Genomic DNA, 19,392 nt, shown 5'->3' on the forward strand with positions numbered 1-19,392 from the left:
AAGGAGTGAGTCACCACACCTGGCTGACTGTGTATATGTTCGTGTGGGGTCCAGGCTTGACTCCTGGGAACTTGCTGTGAGGATCTGAGGGGCCTGGGTGGCCAAGGAAGGCTTCCTAGAGGAAGCAGGGCTTGAGCCAAAGCTCAAACATCTGAGCAAAACACACCTCCTTCAGCACCGCCCATGGCTGTCTGTCCTGCCCAGGTCAGTGCCTGAGGGCACAGAGATGTTCGAGGTCTATGGGACGCCTGGAGTGGACATCTACATCTCTCCCAACATGGAGAGGGGCCGGGAGCGCGCAGACACCAGACGGTGGCGCTTTGACGCGACTTTGGAGATCATCGTGGTCATGAACTCCCCCAGCAATGACCTCAACGACAGCCATGTGAGCTGGTCCCTGGTGGAGTGGGGAGAGGTTGCGGGGGAGGCAGCTGTCTAGCTCTAGGAGGGCCCAACATTCTCTTTCTCTAGAGCGCAGGGCAGCACAGTGGGTAAGTGCCTGGCCTTGGAGCCATGCTGCTGGTTTTGAATCCCAGCTCTGCAAGTTACAGACACATACCTTGTGTCCTTGGAAAGCCGTATCACCCCTCGGGGCCTCTGTCTGCCATCTGTAAAATGGAATAATCAGAACCCCTGCGTCCTATCATTGCTGCGGAGTGCCACAGGAGCCAGTGTTGCTCCTTCTCTTGCTTCCCAAGACCCCCTGGAGAAGGAGTTGTCCCAGTTCTGCTGAGTTGGGTCTCAGTTTCCTCATATATAGGCTGAGGGTTGATCAGGGGATCTCTGCTACTTTGAATGAAAGAGAGAAAGCAGGGACAGGGGAGGGACACCGGTGCCTGGGGAGACCCCCTTCCTAGGTGACAATTTCCCCAAGGTGCTTTGCTGTCCTTAAGCCACTCTCTTCCTGATCCTTTTTGCAGGGTAGGGACATTTAACACATGGGAGAAATGGGTGGCCTTTAAGCTTCGCACAGGTGATGTTCACTTCAAGGGCTGATGGGGACCAGGACTTGGAGGGTGGGAGGAGTGGGATCCACTCCATGTCAGAAGTGATGTCAGAAACTAGCCCTTTAAGAAGCACTGACCACGTGCCAGGCACTGGGCAGCCATGACCTTATCCAGTCCTCACAGCAGCCCAGAGAGGCAGGGGACTGATGCCCATTTCACAGATGGGATGACTGAGGTTCAGAGTAACTGTCCCGGGACCACATACTAATGGTCAGGAGAGCTAGAATTCAGTGCAGACCTGCCTGACCCCTGGGGGCAGCCTCCCTCCATCACCCCCACCTCTGTTCCCAGCTATGCATCTGAATTGAGCCTCTCCACTGAACTCCGTGAGGCACATAGTGCAGGACCCAGTGAACCCATTTAACAGGCAAGAAAACTAAGATGGAGAAGGGGGTGTGGCTTTCCTGAAGTCACATGATCTAGTGAGTGGCAGAGTTGGTGAGAGTCAGGACAGAGTCCCAGGGGCAGTGCAAGAGGACCGGCCAGCCTGTGAGGGGCCCCACCTTGGTGCCGGTTGAACTGGGGATGGTGTGGGTACCCCCCTCCTTGAATTCCTTGGCCATGATGGCTGGTGGGATGGAGGAAGTTCAGAGTCTCTCCCACTCTTCCCCCTGCCCACCATATACCCCTGCTCCCAATCCGGCCTTTGGCCAGGATCCCAGTAACTGTATGTTTGAGGCAAGCATCACTGCTGGTGATTGACACGTGGGGGTCAGTAATTGCAGGATTTAGGGGCTCCCAGGACTAAGGAGGTGAGTGGCCCCTGCAAGATCCTCCCCCTCTGGCTGAAATTCAAACATCAGAAGCAGAGAGTTGACAGACCCACATCAGGAGGGAGCACCCCAACAGGAGGGTCTTGCTTTAAAGGGAACTTGGATGCCCTGGATTCGTCTGCCTCCAACCAAATATCATCCTCGCCATCTTCATCCTCACCCTGTAACAGTTCTTGGGTGCTCACTGTGGGCCGGGCACCAAGCTGCACATGCCCCATGCATGACTCCTTTCATCTTCATAGCCTCTAATTAGTCCTAAGGGTGGGAACTATTATTATCCCCACTTTACAGTTGAGGAAATTGAGGCCCAGAGAAGATCAGTAACTTTTCCTGGGATATTCAAAAGTGGAGGATCCAGCATCTGAGTCCAGGCCACCTGACCCCAGAGCCCTGCATTTAACCACCTCCCACCCCACCAGATGCCATCTGCCCACTGATAACAGTAGCTGGTATTTCTTGGGCACTTCCTATGGACTCAGTCTTTTACATTTATCATTTCCAAGCTGCACTGCAAGCCTCTGAGGTAGAGACCTATAGAGGTAGAGACCTTTTCCCATTTTGCAGATGAGAAAACTGAGGTGGCTCAGAGAGGTGAGAGGCCTTGGCCAAGGTCATAGAGTGCCCAGAGGTTCCAGGCTCAAGCCCAGGCCTGAGTCCCACAGACAAGAATGTTGGCTTGGAGAGTGTGCCTAAACCCTGCCTAGTCCAAACCCTTTATTTTACAAATGGCAAAACTGAGGCCCAAAGGGGAGTAAGAGCTTGTCAAAAATCATGGAGTAGGTTATTGGAGGGACTGGGACCCAAGTCTCTAGAGAAGCTCTTACAAATAGCTCCCGTTTTACAGATGTGCCAACCAAGACACAGAAAAATAAATGGCACAGAGGAGGTTAAAGAAAGAGCAAGGTTCCTGGAGCCCCTTCCCCTCCTTACCAGATCCCCGAGAACTATCTTTTGGGGTGGGAGCTCTTGGCTTCTGCTGGTATCACTCTGTGCCCAACTCTCCACAGGTTCAGATTTCCTACCACTCCAGCCACAAGCCTCTGCCCCTGGCCTACGCGGTGCTCTACCTCACCTGTGTTGGTAAGTTGGGGGCCATGTTGATGGTGTGGCCAAGGGCACATTTTAAAAATTCAAACAGTACAAAAGAGTATACATTGAAAATTAAACCTCCTTCCCTCCAACTCAAGACTTCTAGTTCCCCAAACCCAGCATTTTCCTGGAGATATGCTGTGCTTATATATGAAGGCACATACATACCTGTATATCCCTACTATTTTGTAAGCAAATTGAAGCATACTATAGACATGAAACTGGACCTTGCTTTTGTCAGCTTAAAGTTTTTCTGCTAAGCCTCCACAAATGGATATACAAACTCCATGCAAGATGACTCAGATGTTGGAGCTAAGTAATTGTGATTAATATGTTAAGAGTTCTAGTAGAAAAGGTGGACAACATGCATGAACAGATGGGGAATTTCAACAGAAAAGAAAATTGTTAAGAAAGAGTCAAATGGAAATGCTAGAAATAAAAACCATAATAATGGAGATTTTAAAAATGCTTTTGAAGGTTTCACCAGTAGACCTGACACAGCTTAGGAAAGAATCAGTGAACTTGAAGATAAGTGAATAAAAGTTACCCAAACTGAAACCCAAAGAGAAAAAAGAATAAAACAAACAAATGAAAAAACATAAGAAATCTAAGAGCTCTGTGACAGTATCAGACGGTCTAAATTCAATGCAATTCCCATAGAAATTCCAACATGGTTTCTTTTTTTATGGAGTTTCGCTCTTGTTGCCCAGGCTGGAGTGCAGTGGCACAATATCAGCTCACTGCAACCTCTGCCTCCCAGGTTCAAATGATTCTCCTACCTCAGCCTCCTGAGTAGCTGCGATTACAGGCTCATGCCTTCACGCCCAGCTACTTTTGTATTTTTAGTAGAGACAGAGTTTCGCTGTGTTGGCCAGGCTGGTCTTGAACTCCTGACCTCAGGTGATCTGCCTGCCTCGGCCTCCCAAAGTGCCGGGATTACAGGTGTGAGCTACTGTGCCCAGCCCCAACATGGCTTTTTACTATAACTTTACAGAGCTGATCCTAAAACTTGTATGGAAGAGCAAAGGTCAAGAATAGCTAAGATGATTTTGATGAAGAACAAGGTGGAGGGATTCACAATTCCAAATATCAAGACTTTTTTTTCAAGCTATAGTACTTGAGGCATTGTGAAATTGGTATAGAGCAATGGAGCAAATAACAGACCCATGTTTGTGTGGCAATAAATGAACTTGGAGCCCTACCTCACACCATACTCAAAACTAAATTTCAAGTCAGTTAAAAATCTTAAGGTGAAAATCAAAATTGTAAAGCTTTTAGAAAAGAATATATTTGTACCTTCAAGATAGTAAAGATTTTCTTTAACAAGGCAAAATGAAAGTGCAAAGATCGTAAGGGGAAAGATTGCTAAATTAGACTGTATTAAAATTAAAAATTTATGTGCAACAGACAAGTAAAAAGCCAAACTATGAACTAGGAGAAGAAATCTGCAATGCATATGGCTGACTTGGTGCATATAGAATATGAAGAACTCCAATCAATAAGAAAAGGACAAAAATAATAGAAATGGGCAAAAACATGAATAAGCAATTCACAGAAGAGAAAGCCCCAGTGATCAAAACCCAAATTAAAAGATGCCTAACTGAGCATTGCCAAGGTGGTGAAGCTGGGAAACTCCTTACAAAGGAGTGGGTGGGAGTTTGCTTTGGCTTACACACTTGCGAAGCAATTAGCAAAGAAGTTGAAAATGCTTTATCTGTAGGAGGCATTTTTTAGAAGCAGAACTTCTAGGTTATAGAGAATCTATATTTTTTAACTTGATAGATATTGCCAAATTGCTCTCCAAAAACATTGTATCAGTATACATGTCTGCCAACTGCATATATGCTTTGCCAACACTGCATTATCAACTTTTTCCCTTTTTGCCAATCAGTTGGCATCTCACTGTTGTTTTACTTTGCCTTTCTTTAGTTAGGAGTGAGGTTGGGCATTTCCCATCTGCAGCCCAAATGCATACACACATGATCATTGGAAAACAACATAGACAGAAAAGTACATAAAGCTTTATTTTACATACATATGTGTATAAAACAACACACACACACACACACACACACACACACAAATAATTGCAAAGCAAACTGAAGAATAGCCCAGGAAATAAATCCAAGAGTAGCCCAAGAAATAAAATACTACCAGCACCCCAAAGTCCCCCTCAATGTCCCTCTCTGATCATAACTCCCTTCTTCCCCTACAGGTAACCACTATCTTGTGATAAGTATTTTCTTGCTTTTCCTTATGGTTTTATCTCCTGAATATGCATACCCAAATAACATGGTCTCATTTTACCATCTGATTTTCTACGGATGCAGTCATATCACGTATATTCTTTTGTGTTGGGCATCTTTTGCCCCATGTTGTGTTTGTAAGATTTATCCACTTGTTGCATGGTGGTTGAGTATCTTTTCACAAGTTTAAAAATCATTTCAGGCCACACGTGGTGGCTCGTACTTGTAATCCCAGCACTTTGGGAGGCTGGGGTGGGTGGATCACTCGAGCCCAGGAGTTCAAGACCAGCCTAGGCAACATGGTGAAATCCTGTCTGTATGAAAGATACAAAAATTAGTTGGGCATGGTGGCATGCACTAGTAGTCCCAGCACTCAGGAGGCTGAAGTGGGAGGATCACTTGAGCCCAGGAGGCAGAGGTTGCAGTGAGCCATGATCATGCCACTGCACTCCAGCCTGGGCAACAGAGACCCTGTCTTGTCTCGGGGAAAAAAAAAAAAAATCCTATCCAATTTATTCTTTTTTCTCTCCCTCCGTGCTCCTCACTGCTTCTTCTTTAAGAACTAAGAAGACTACTTTTTTTTTCAGAGCAGGAAGATTGATCTGACCTCTTGAATGCTCCATTTGCATTGTGAAATCTCCCCCAGTGTCTAGGGATAAATGTTAAGAAGGTGGGATGGGGGTGGGATTTGGGGACTGTGAGTGGCTCAGAGAGGACACACAGTCAGTAGGTGGCAGAACCTGGGTTCGTGTTCACATCTGTTTGACACCAAAGTCCAGGTTTGCTACCCCATTCCAAGGAGATGAGGCAGCTTTATATAGACAAGAATGTTCCTGGAGACCTGGGCTCAGTTCAGGGTGTGCCTGGGACTGCAAGGGCTGCAAGAATGCAGATAGGAAGTGGTCAGGGAAGGCTTCCTAGAGGGGGCAGCATTTGTCCTGGGCCTTTGCTGTGACCCTGCTCCTTGCCTCAGGCGTCTTTCCCCAGCCCAGAGGGTGCAGATGCCCTCACCTCTTGGATGGTGTCTCCTTGGAAATGACTTGCATTTGCCCAGCCCCAGACAAGCCCTGAGATCAAGGCCTGCCCTGAGCTCCTGGGAACCTTGTAGTGACTTACCCTCCACCTCTTCTTACAGACATCTCTCTGGATTGCGACCTGAACTGTGAGGGAAAGCAGGACAGGACTTTTGTAGACAAGGTAAGCATCTCTGCCTGGGCCCAGGAAGCGGGAGTGCAGTTGGAGCTTGCTCTAGGTTGGGTTAAGAAAGGCGAGGCCATTACAGGTATCTCCCTGCCTCCCAGCTGATGCTGAGGCCAAGGGAGCCAAAAACAGAAACCAGGTATGGCTGGCTGGGGATCTTCTTTCACCAGCAGAAAAATCATCACCAGGAATTATCAGGCATGGAGGTACCCAGCCCTGAGCTAGGCCTTGGTTTGTGGGATCAAGACCTTCTGGACTCATGATCTAGGTCAGGAGTGGGCAAACTCTTTCCATGAAAAGTCACATAGCAAGTATTTTAGTCTTTGTGGGCCATAGGTCTCAATTCTGCCATGATAGTGCGAAAGCAGCCACAGTTAATACACAAACAGATGGATGTGACTGTGTGCCAATAAAACTTTATTTATACAAACAGGCAGTGGGCCTGATTTGGCTCACAGTTCATAATATGCTGATCCTGACCTAGGCGAGAAGAGAAACCAAATATGAAACTGTTGAAGAACTTGGGACTGAATTGTGTTGGAACTTGGTGCCCTGGGAGTTAATGGAGAAGGTCGAGGTGGGCTGGGCAGGAGAGGAAGGCTTCCTGGAGGGACATACTCTTGAGCTGGGCTCTGAAGGGATGCAGGAGGGATGGCATTCCAGGTGCAGGGAATGGCAGGAGCAAAACTAAGGAGCGTTTAATGGAGGAATGAGCACAGAGTAAGGCATGTGGTCCTAGAATCAGGAGATTGCCTATTGAGAAAGAGGATGTTGGCTGAAGGCCCATCACAGACAGCCACGAAAGACAGCTCTGCGCTTTGGACTGGATGGTGTGGGCAATAGAGAGCCATTGCCATTGCCATGTCTTGAGAAGGTGTTTCGAGAACATGGACCTAACCTCACAGGGTGGGGTGGTTACAGGCCAGGCTGGGGTTCCTGGGCAGGGAGGCACAGGTCTCATCTGAGCCCTCATCACTGGCTATGTTTTGCCATTGGCAGCGGCAGTGGGTCTGGGGGCCCAGTGGGTATGGTGGCATCTTGCTGGTGAACTGTGACCGTGATGATCCAAGCTGTGGTGTCCAGGACAACTGTGACGAGCACGTGCGCTGCCTGCAAGGTGAGGCCAGGGCAGCCTGAGTCCCCAGGTGTCCAGGGTCACTGCTCAGTTACCCCTTGGGAGTTCCAACCCACCCGCGGGACTCTAAGGCCAGAGTCCAGGGGAGAGCGCCAGCCTCCAGACACTCCTCAATGCTCCTCAAAACCCATCTCAGGCTGGCAGCTGCCCCTCCCTAGTGTCTCTAGTGCCAGCAGGCACTCACATGCCAGGGGAGAAGCTCTGGAAATGAGCCACTTAGCCATTCTCTTCCTCCAGGGGAGCAGAGGATGCTAGCATTGTTTGAGCATCTACTGTGTGCCAGGCCCTTTCCCCAAATTCTCGTTGAATCATCCAAGTGGGACGGTATCATCACTCCAATTTAGAGATGAGGATGCTGAGACTCAGAAGCAAGGAGACTCCCTGAAGACGGTGTCTGATCCAGGGCCTCCCCTCTCAACCCCAAATCTGGGCCTCCTCCTTCTGCACTTCTGGCCTGAATTTCTGTGACACCCCACCTCTTGCTAAGCCCATCTGTCCTGAATTCCAGCCCCACGGAGAATGAGCTGCACTATTCCAGGGTGTGCTAGGTACTGTCCACGGAAGAAGCCCATGGCTGCCTTCTGAAGTGGGCACCATTGGAGATGGGGATGCTCGGGCTCCGGAAGGGAGAGGCTTGTGTCACAGGGAGGGATGCTGGGACGGACACCAGAACCCTCACCTGTGAAATGCCCCCATGGCCTTACCCTCCTCGCTTCTCTGGAGCACCTGTTGCGTGTCAGACACCGGCTGGCTATGCCACACTTCATGTTTCTCTGGGCAATTGAGGAAACATGAGTCCAGGAGAGCATAGATGTCTTCGTGGTTTGTTCTTGATGGCTTCCAGGGTTTTCACAAAGCTGGGGCTAGGAGACCCAGGTCTTGATACCCACTGACCAGGGGAGGGAGCCAAGCAGCAGAGGAAGGGGCCAGTGGCCAGGACTCCCCTGAGTCACGACCACTCTGTCTGGCTTCACAGACCTGGAAGATATGTCTGTCATGGTCCTGCGGACGCAGGGCCCTGCAGCCCTCTTTGACGACCACAAACTTGTCCTCCACACCTCCAGCTATGATGCCGAACGGGCACAGGTCTTCCATGTCTGCGGTGAGTTTGTGCCACTCCCCCTTGCCGTCTGTGCCCTGTTGCCAGGTTGCCTGCCAGGGAACCTCGTCTTCCTGCCTTGGGCCATGGGCAGGTCCTGCTCACACTCCGGGAGATGCCCTGGTGGGTGGCGGGTCACAGTAAGAGCAGTCAGAAGTGGGGGCTTTGGAACTGACGAACTGGTGCCCCCAGCACAACACCTGGCCTGATGTCATTTTATTGGATGAATGAACTTTTCAAATACATTTTAAGCGTATGTAGAAATTCTTATCAAAAATTTGAAACATACACAAAAAGCAGGCCGATGAATCCCCACGTGCCTCTCACTCAGATTAAACAATTATCACTGTTTTGTCTGTCTCGCTGAAGTATTGTAAAACCAACCCCAAACACCATAGATTTCACCCCTAATTAATTCAGTTTGTATTCCCCCCCAGATATAGATGGCTGCTGTTTTACATAGTCACAGTGCCCAAATCACAAGAAAGAAATAAAGTAAGAATCTAAATGCCTTTGAGAAAGTAAAACTGTATACAAGTAATAAGATGCTTTTTTTTTTTTTTTTTTTTTTTTGATGGAGTCTCGCTCTGTCACTCTGGCTGGAGTGCAGTGGTGCAATCTTGGCTCACTGCAACCTCCACCTCGCAGGTTCCGGCGATTTTCCTGCCTCAGCCTCCAAAGTAGCTGTGACTACAGGCATGTGCCACCACCCCCAGCTAAATTTTTGTATTTTTAGTAGAGACGGGATTTCATTGTCTTAGCCAGGATGGTCTCGATCTCTTGACCTCGTGATCCACCTGCCTCAGCCTCCTAAAGTGCTGGGATTACAGGCGTGAGCAACCAACGCCCAGCCGCTTATTTTTTAAATAATGACAATGACATTTTAAAAATAATGACAATTTTTAAAATAAAGACAATATGGAAGTATAGAAAATGAAACCTGAGAGTTCTCTACCCCGTCTCTAAATCTGCCTTTATTTTATTTATTTATTTATTTATTTATTTATTTGAGTCAAGGTCTTCCTCTGTTGCCCAGGCTGGAGTGCAGTGGTGTGATCTCAGCTCACTGCAGCCTCCACCTTTCAGACTCAAGCAGTCCTTCCACCTTAGCCTCCCAAGTAGCTGGGACTGCAGGCATGTACCACCACACCCTGCTAATTTTTGTATTTTTGTATTTTTGTATTTTTTTTTTTTTTTTGTAAAGACAAGGTTTCACCATGCTGCCCAGACTGGTCCTGAACTCCTGGGCTCAAGCAATCCACCCACTTTGGCCTCCCGAAGTGCTAGGATTATAGGCGTGAGACGCCACACCTGGCCTAAATCTGACTCTCACTGTTAACGAATTGGGTTATGCACTTCCCAACTTTATTATACATGCTCTCCGGCATGTGTCCATATGCTGCTTTCCAAACGGCTTCTTTCATCGAATAATAATCCCACACATCTTTCCTGGTATTTATTGAGCTCCACTTCATTCTTTTCCACTGCTGTATAATATTCCTAAGCGTAGAGGTGCTGTGACTTACACAGTTCTCTGAACATCATAGTGGTTTGCAGTGTTTTGATTTTATAACAGTGCAGGTTGCTTGAGGTCAGGGGCTTTGTTCAAGTCCAGAACCATACCCCATGGGTGCACTGTAGTTGCACAGTAAATATTTGATGAATTAATGAATATCGAGCACTCTTGTACAGAAATATTATGTGAATTTGTATCTTTTATTGTTTGTTTGTTGTTTTGTTTTTTGTTTTTTTTGAGACGGAGTCTCGCTCTGTGCCCAGGCTGGAGTAAAGTGGTGTAATCTCGGCTCACTGCAACCTCTGCCTCCTAGGTTCAAGCAGTCCTCCTACCTAAGCCTCCTGAGTAGCTGGGATTATAGGTGTGCACCACCACCGCCCGGCTAATTTTTGTATTTTTAGTAGAGACAGGGTTTCACCATGTTAGCCGGGCTGGTCTTGAACTCCTAACTTCAGGTGATCCACCACCCTCGGCCTCCCAAAGTGCTGTGATTACAGGCATCAGCCACCGTGCCCAGCCTGGAGATGTATTTTTGTAGGAAAGATACCTAGTAGTGGAATTGCTGGGCTAGGGGTAAACATTACTTTGTTGGATGCTGCCAAATTGCCCTCCAAAAAGACATGAGCGCCAGTCTTAGAAAGGAAGATCCTTTCCCTCAGCCGCGCCCCCACTGTGTATTACCTGTCCTCTCCTTTGCCAGTGGAGGTGAAAGGATGGAGTTGTTGGAGGACTTGGAATTTTTGGTGAGGCTGCAGACCTCTTCCCGTGTCCCTCATACTCATGCTCCCTGGGCCCACAGGGAGTCACAGCCACCCCTTCCCTCCCCTTCCAGGTCCTGAGGATGTCTGTGAGGCCTATAGGCATGTGCTGGGCCAAGACAAGGTGTCCTACGAGGTACCCCGCTTCCATGGGGACGAGGAGCGCTTCTTCGTGGAAGGCCTGTCCTTCCCCGATGCCGGCTTCACAGGACTCATCTCCTTCCATGTCACTCTGCTGGACGACTCCAACGAGGTAGGGACAGAGGCGGTTCAAGAGGGGGTCCACTCAGGACCAGTGTAGGCAACATGGTGAAACCCCATCTCTACAAAAAAAAAAAAAATTAGTGAGGCATAGTGGTGTGCACCTATAGTCTCAGCTACTTGGGAGGCCGAGGTGGGAGGATCACCTGAATCCAGGGGGGGTTGAGGTTGCAGTGAGCCATGATCATCCCACTGCACTCTGCAGCCTGGGCAACAAAGTAAGACCCTGTCTCCAAAAAGTAGTAATAATAAAGGGCGGTAGGGAGGGCTCCATTCCTAGTAAGTCTACCAGGCACCACTGGTGTGAAAGACCCTGGACTTCTTAGCGCCCCCTCTGGTTCATTTCCGTCTTGCAGAGAAGCAAGGGGCTTTCTTACAGACCACAGTGGTGGACTCAGAGTCCCCCCAGGCCTCTGGACTCCAAGTCCAGCTCTTTCTCCCCTGGTCTGCCCCTGCAGGATTTCTCGGCATCCCCTATCTTCACTGACACTGTGGTGTTCCGAGTGGCACCCTGGATCATGACACCCAGCACCCTGCCGCCCCTAGAGGTGTACGTGTGCCGGTGAGTCTTGGGGCAGTGGGTGGCTCTTCTGGCCCCCAGGCCCTGGCTCCATCCTGAGCCCCTCCTCCCTGGGCTTCTCCATAGTGTGAGGAACAACACGTGTTTTGTGGATGCGGTGGCAGAGCTGGCCAGGAAGGCCGGCTGCAAGCTGACCATCTGCCCACAGGCCGAGAACCGCAACGACCGCTGGATCCAGGTAACCACACCCGCTGGGCAGGGCCCGGCCAGGACACCATCCTAGAGGGAAAGGCCTTCATCTGGAGGCCACCGAGAAACGCCCAGGAGGACCTGGGTGCTCCCCAGGGAACTTGCTGCCCTTTCTAATGTGAGACCTAGAGGCCTCTCTCCAGAACTTTCTGGAGACCCAGACACACGCTGATGCTGGATTCAACACCCATTCACCCACCGGATCTGGGCTAGGCACTGGGCTAGGCCCATAGGGGTGGCACAGGTGTGAAACACACACTCCCTGCCCTCAACAGCTGAGGTCAGTGGTTCTCATCAAGAGGCGATTTGTCCCCAGGAGACGTTTGGCAGTACCTGCAGACAGCGCGCAGGACAAGCCCCCACAATAACATAATCCAGTCCCACGCATCAGTAGTGTTGAAGCTGAGAAACCCTGGCGTGCAGAATGATGGCTACAAAAATACCTACTCCTACCATCTAAGGTGTAGCTCGGGCAACATGGTAAAACCGTCTCTACAAAAAAGTTAAAAAATTAGCACGGCATGGTGGCGTGTGTCTGTAGTCCCAGCTACTCTGGAGGCTGAGGTCAGAGGATCACCTGAGTTTAGGAAGGTCAAGGCTGCAGTGAGCTGTGGTTGTGCCACTGCACTCCAGCCTCGGCAATAGAATGAGACTTTGTCTCAAAAAAGAAAAGAAAAGAAAAAAGAAAAGAAAAGAAAGAAAAAGGAAAGGAATGGAATGGAAAGGAAAGAAAGAGGGAAGGAAGGAAGGAAAGAAGGAAGGAAGGAAGGAAGGAAGGAAGGAAGGAAGGAAGGAAGGAAGGAAGGAAGGAAGGAAGGAAGGAGGAAGGAAGGAAAAAAAAAAAAAAAAGATCTAGGGTGCAGAGGCTGTACCAGCAAGGCACTAGCAGGGTTTGGGGGATGCAGCATCACCTCTGCCCAGGGAATCAGTGAAGACCTCCGGGAAGGAGAGCATCTGAGCTGGACCAGACTTGGCAGATGGGTGCACATGACTTCTGCCATTTACACAGCATTTTCTGCAGGCCAGGCATAGCATCATTTCTTGATAACCTCCTGTAAGTCCACCATAATTCAGGAGCTCTTAGGGGAGCGTGACTGGGCCACAGAGCTGGTACAGGCAGTGCTGGGACTCAGGCTGCCAAGTACCAGGCTGTACAGGAGGCTGTACAGGGTTGAGCCTCCTGTACAGCCTGGTACTTGGCAGCCTGAGGCAAGGGTTGAGGTGGGAGACCTTGAACGCCAAGTTAAGGAGCTTTCCTCTTGGCTGGAGGTCAGTCCAGTGAGAGGGTTTGGGGCAGGACTCTGGGGCAAGATGGACTGTGTTTAGAGCCTGGCTGTGCCACCAACTGACTAGCTGTGAGCTTTGGGACAAATATTTTTTAATTTTTATTTTTTTAATTAATATATTTTTAATTTATTTTTCTTTTTGGAGACAGTGTCTCTCTGTCACCCTGGCTGGAGTGCCATGGCGTGATCACAGCTCACTGGCAGCCTCGAAGTCCCGGGTTCAAGTGATCCTCCTGCCTCAGTCTCCTGAGTAGCTGAGACTACAGGTGCAGCCATCAGGCTCAGCTAATTTTTTTGTAGGGATGGAGTCTTGCCATGTTGCCCAGGGTTGTCTCAAACTCCGGGCCTCAAGCAATCCTCCGCCTCATCCTCCCAAAGTGCTGGGATTATAGGTGTGAGCCACCACACCCAGACTGGATAAATAATTAGACCTCTTGGTTCCTCATTTTCCTCATCTGTCACATGGGGTAATTATGGCACCCACGTCAAGCGTGTCATGAGGATGAATGGAGTTAATGTTTATAAAGAGTTTAGGGCAGGACCTGGATGTGTAGTTCATTCACACTGGGCCATCTTTTCCTCCAGAATCTGGGGGGTCAGGACTGACCTGGGCACATTTGTGGGTCTGAGAAGGAGGCATATTTGTATCCCCACAGGGTCCCTCAGCCCTGTCCAACTCAGGCCACCGTGGGGGTTTCTGTGTTCACCTGCCCTGGCCCAGCACTCATGGGGACACCCCCTCTCGTTCACCTCTGGCTTCTGTCTTGCTGTGTGACCTTAGACAAGTGCACCCCCTCTTTGAGCCTCCAGCCCCTCCTCCAGTCAGCAGGCACCCTGACCTCGGTCCTCTCCACATCCAAGTGCAAAACATGCTTGGGACAGGGGTCTTGGTGAGCAGTCTGCACACAGGGCTCAGAGCCGAACCAGCAGGGGCAGCTGTTGACTGTCACAGCTGTGCATCTCTCGCCTCTCCTCACTTGCAGGATGAGATGGAGCTGGGCTACGTTCAGGCGCCACACAAGACCCTCCCAGTGGTCTTTGACTCCCCAAGGAATGGGGAACTGCAGGATTTCCCTTACAAAAGAATCCTGGTGAGTGGTCCCCGGCTGCAGCCCACCTGTGAGAGCTGAGAGGCCTTACCCCAAGGGCCACAACGGGGTGTGGGGTACAGAGGGCAGCGGTGGGAACTGTGCTCTTTGGGGATGAGGGTAGGGTTGCCAGATAAAATGCAGGAGATGCCCAGTCAAATGTGAATTTCAGACAAGCAACAGGTTAACTTTTTGGTGTAAGTATGTCCCAAATACTGCATGGGATATACTTACACTAAAAAAAGTTGTTGTTTATCTAAAATTCAAAGTTAATTGGGCATCCTGTATTTTTATTTACTAAATCTTGTAGCACTAAATAGGGGAAGCAGGATGGTGCACCTGTTCAGAACACAAACTTTAGAGTCAGAACAACCCTGCTCCATTACTTACATGCTGTGTGATGTTGCGTGAGTTACTACCACTCTCTGAGCCTTATTTTCCTCATCAGTAACAATGATACTTTGGCCCTGGCCTCACAGGTGTTTGTGAAGCGTCTCATCGTCACAGTACCTGCATGGAGGGAGTGTGTGTGCGCGCGCACCACCGTTAGCTGCTATCATTATTGTAATTAAAAAGGATAAGAGGGAAGGCGATGGTTGCTAACTGGGACCTCCTGAGAAAAGAGGAGTGACTTGCTTGGTGCCATAAAGAACAGAAGACCCCTCCAACCCCCTCACTGATTACACAGATGCTAGGAGCTCTCTCTCCTGACCCTTGATGTTGTCGAAGTTCCTTCTGAGAGATGGCCCTGGGGAGGTCTCCCCTTCTGTAGAGTTCAAAGACAGAGGCCCAGAGAGCCATCAGCAGCCTCTTGGTTCCCACAACTGGCCACTTGGGCTGCCACTTGCCCTTGGTCTGAACTTGGCAGGAAGGCTGTGTAGGTAAGGGGGTGGAGTGGCCATAGCCTCAGGCTGTATGTCCGATGCGGAGTGGTGGAGCGACCAGAGCGTCCCCTGCTGTCTTGCCATGATAAGGCAGCAAGGCCAGAGAGTCCGAGCACTTCCCAACTTGGCCTGCTATGCGTGCATGAAATTTTGACTGGCTCAGATCCCCCACCCACCGCCAATGACTCTGTATTTCCATCTGAAGAATGGATGGCCTTTCCCACCCTGTCTTGAAGGAGCTCAGAGCCCAGCAAGTTGGTTCAGGCTCTTCCTGGTACCCTCCACCCCCGCCTAACTTGGTTTCCCTCTCCAGGGTCCAGATTTTGGTTACGTGACTCGGGAACCACGCGACAGGTCTGTGAGTGGCCTGGACTCCTTTGGGAACCTGGAGGTCAGCCCCCCAGTGGTGGCCAATGGGAAGGAGTACCCCCTGGGGAGGATCCTCATTGGGGGCAACCTGCCTGGGTGAGAGAGTGACAGGGAGCGGAGTTCCTGGGGTGGAGGCTGAGGGTTAGGGGTGGTGGTGATGTTGGAGCAGGGGCCATTCCACTCCTTGAAGAGAATCAGAAGCAAGGAGTGATGAAATTATACTCCCGGATGTAGTGGGCGTGGTGGGTGTTCACCAGACACGGTACACACTTACCTCGGGGACTTTGAAACCAGAGAGAGCAGAGACCTAAGAGATCATTCGGTCCAACACTTTTATTTTACAAGTGGGCCCAGGGAGGGTAAGTGAGTCACATAGAAAGCAAAGTTATAACTAGACTCAGGTTTTCTGATTCTGAAAATAAATAGATGATACTAGTAACAGTCAATTAATAGTAACAGAAGAAGACCGGGCGCGGTGGCTCACGCCTGTAATCCCAGCACTTTGGGAGGCCGAGGTGGGCAGATCATGAGGTCAGGAGATCGAGACCATCCTAGCTAACACAGTGAAACCCCGTCTGTACTAAAAATACAAAAAAAAAAAAAAAAGTTGAGCGTGGTAGCGGGCACCTGTAGTCCCAGCTACTTGGGAGACTGAGGCAGGAGAATGGCGTGAACCTGGGAGGTAGAGCTTGCAGTGAGCTGAGATCACACCACTGCACTCCAGCATGGGTGAGAGAAGGAGACTCTGTCTCAAAAAGAAAAAAAGTAACAAAAGAAAAAGTTTCCATTCCCAACAGTCCTGGGAGAAAACACCTTTAGGTCAAAGCTTGTTCATACTACCATGTAAATGGTAATATCATTTTTTACCATTGGTAAAAATATCATTTTTACCAAAACAAATGATGTGTTGTTCAGTAGTGACACAGGGGTGCTGATGGAAAAGGAATCCTATCATATTGGTTACTTGCTGTGCACTAGACCAAGACATTGAGCTAACCAAATGCAACAAAGCTGTTAGAACAGACTTGGGATCAAATAATGAATGAATCCAGAATCAAGCTTTGCAGGGGACTCACTGCCCTCAAATACATATCCCATTGAAAGAGGAAGCTGGACCATGCCCTTAGATACATTTTCCTAAAGATTGAACACGGGGGTGAAATCTGTCTCTTGGAGAATGAGGACTTGGTATGAGGGTGGTTCTGAAGATTTTCCTGGATGGTGGGACCTGGTGGGTCATTGCCCTGGTATGACCGACCTGTCCTGAGTCTGCTTCACGCAGAACTCACCCTGAGTGGAATTTTTAAATATACATATCTGACTGGGCACAGTGGCTCATGCCTGTAATCCCAGCACTTTGGGAGGCCGAGGCGAGCAGATAACTTGAGGTCAGGAGTTGAAGACCAGCCAGCCAACATGGTAAAACCCTATCTCTAGTAAAAATACAGAAAAATTAGCCTGGCCTGGTGGTGCACTCATGTAATCCCAGTTGCGTGGGAGGCTGAGGAGGAGAACCCCTTGAACCTGGGAGGCGGAAGTTGCAGTGAGGCAAGATGGTGCCACTGCACTCCAGCCTAGGTGACAGAGTGAGTTTCCATCTCAAAAATAAATAAATATATATATAAAATAAAATATACATATTTATTATCTTTCCTGTTTATAAAAGTGGCCGGGCGCGGTGGCTCAAACCTGTAATCCTAGCACTTTGGGAGGCCGAGACGGGCGGATCACGAGGTCAGGAGATCGAGACCATCCTGGTGAAACCCCGTCTCTACTAAAAAATACGAAAAACTAGCCGGGCGAGGTGGCGGGCGCCTGTAGTCCCAGCTACTCGGGAGGCTGAGGCAGGAGAATGGTGTAAACCCAGGAGGTGGAGCTTGCAGTGAGCTGAGATCCGGCCACTGCACTCCAGCCTGGGCGACAGAGCAAGACTCCGTCTCAAAAAAAAAAAAAAAAAAAAAAAAGTAATGCATATTTTTTGTTTTTAAAAAAATCAGATATTGCAGGAATGCTAAATTCTTGTCATTTTATTTTTGCATGGAGTCTTTTTAGTTAAGCGACTTTTTTTTAACCTCGTGGGTCCCAGGTCAAGTGGCCGCAGGGTCACCCAGGTGGTGCGGGACTTCCTCCATGCCCAGAAGGTGCAGCCCCCCGTGGAGCTCTTTGTGGACTGGTTGGCTGTGGGCCACGTGGATGAGTTTCTGAGCTTCGTCCCTGCCCCCGATGGGAAGGTAAGAGCATGGTGCATGACATGTCTTTCCCTGGCATCTGGGGCAAGAACTGAGCTCCGGGGCGCCACACCAAGGCAGGAGGCTCAGCCGAATCTGTTCTCTGCACACAGGGCTTCCGGATGCTCCTGGCCAGCCCCGGGGCCTGCTTCAAGCTCTTCCAGGAAAAGCGGAAGTGTGGCCACGGGAGGGCCCTCCTGTTCCAGGGGGTTGTTGGTGGGTAACAGCGCCATGTCCCTCCTTGCAGCTTGCCTGCCCCTCACCCAAATTAAGACACATTATGGCTTGAGAGGGGGAGGGCAAGTTTTAAAGCAGGGGTGTGTCCCCAAATTCAGGGCTTCTCACTCCTACCCCCGCACCTTTGCTTCACCAGATACCACTGCCCACGACTGGGGCCAAGCTGAGGCGGGGAGCGGGGTGATGGAAGGTGGGCATGGACTGAGCAGGGACATAGTGGCTTCCCAGGCAGGCGACCAATGCAGTCACGCTGTGGAGCTTTAATGTTCTGCAGTCACTGTCCTGAAATCCCCCTTTTTTTCTTTTTTTTTTTTTTCTTCTTGAGACGGATTTTCGCTCTTGTTGCCCAGGCTGGAATGCAATGGTGTGATCTCCACTCACCGCAACCCCCGCCTCCCGAGTTCAAGTGATTCTCCTCCCTCAGCCTCCTGAGTAGCTGGGATTACAGGCATGCGCCACCACGCCCGGCTAATTTTGTGTTTTTAGTAGAGACGGGCTTTCTTCATGTTGGTCAGGCTGGTCTCGAACTCCCGACCTCAGGTGATGGGCCCGCGGTCAGCCTCCCAAAGTGCTGGGATTACAGGTGTGAGCCACCGCACCTGGCTGTCCTGAAATCTTAATTCTGTTTTGTGAGGTCTGATGGATCAATGGAGCGTCTATGGGGCTTGGAGCCTCTGCTCAGGCACAGTCCTGTCTCCCAGCCTCCCTGCCTCCCTGGCACAGATTATGTGCTGCCTACTCCTGTGCTCCCTGGAGCCCCAGTGCCAGGCCTCCCCATCTCTGTCACTGTCCTGAGATGCTGCAGCACTGTGCCCCCAGCAGGAGCCTGGCATGGGCACATGTGCCACTCAGCATCTTCATGGCATCAGTCGTCCCTGCCCTGCAAGGGCATTTGGTGGGCAACTTGGGGAGGGGTAAGTGTCTCACCCAGCCTTGCTCAGGTACCCAGCACATACCCAGAGGCCACAATACTCTGGAGGTCGCCCATTTGCCTTGGCTTGGGGTGGCGGGCCTATGGGAAGGAGAGATGCCAGGCTGGACCTGCTGGCCCCATTCCAGGGCACAGCATGTGGGTCTCACAGCAGAGGCATGCCCAGGCACAGCCCACGGGGAGCTAGGCCTCCACTATGAGGCCCACAGGCCAGGCCCTGACACCAGCAAGGGTCTGCCCAGCCCCATGCGTGTCCCCGGCAAAGTGCAATGTGAAATAGCAAATAAAAACCATCCTGAAAAGTCAGGAGAGAGATTCGGGGAGAAAGAAACAGCTTTATACTATAGCACCTTTAATGGTACTCTTTTTCTCTGCTGTTTAAGCAAGGAGCTGGCATTTTCTTTTTCTTTTTTGAGACAGGGTCTATCAGCCAGGCCTGGAGTGCAGTGACATGATCTCAGCTCACTGCAGCCTCAACCTCCCAGACTTAAGCGATCCTCCCACCGCAGTCTCACG

The 19,392-nt window shown here is 50.1% G+C and overlaps 1 protein-coding gene across 1 annotated transcript in view; it reads left to right on the top strand.

Moving 5' to 3' along the window:
- Positions 1-19,392, top strand: part of PADI3 (peptidyl arginine deiminase 3) — a 38,164-nt gene that overhangs the window by 9,932 nt on the left and 8,840 nt on the right. Inside the window, exons 2-13 of the mRNA XM_003891205.3 lie at positions 205-385; positions 2,788-2,860; positions 6,251-6,312; positions 7,315-7,432; positions 8,427-8,552; positions 10,898-11,076; positions 11,543-11,646; positions 11,731-11,842; positions 14,123-14,230; positions 15,425-15,576; positions 17,567-17,711; positions 17,822-17,924. Coding sequence (XP_003891254.2) covers positions 205-385; positions 2,788-2,860; positions 6,251-6,312; positions 7,315-7,432; positions 8,427-8,552; positions 10,898-11,076; positions 11,543-11,646; positions 11,731-11,842; positions 14,123-14,230; positions 15,425-15,576; positions 17,567-17,711; positions 17,822-17,924 — 1,463 coding nt within the window. The remainder of the gene's footprint in view (positions 1-204; positions 386-2,787; positions 2,861-6,250; positions 6,313-7,314; positions 7,433-8,426; positions 8,553-10,897; positions 11,077-11,542; positions 11,647-11,730; positions 11,843-14,122; positions 14,231-15,424; positions 15,577-17,566; positions 17,712-17,821; positions 17,925-19,392) is intronic.

Source organism: Papio anubis, chromosome 1 (genome assembly GCF_008728515.1).
Source record: "Papio anubis isolate 15944 chromosome 1, Panubis1.0, whole genome shotgun sequence".
NCBI lineage: Eukaryota > Metazoa > Chordata > Mammalia > Primates > Cercopithecidae > Papio > Papio anubis.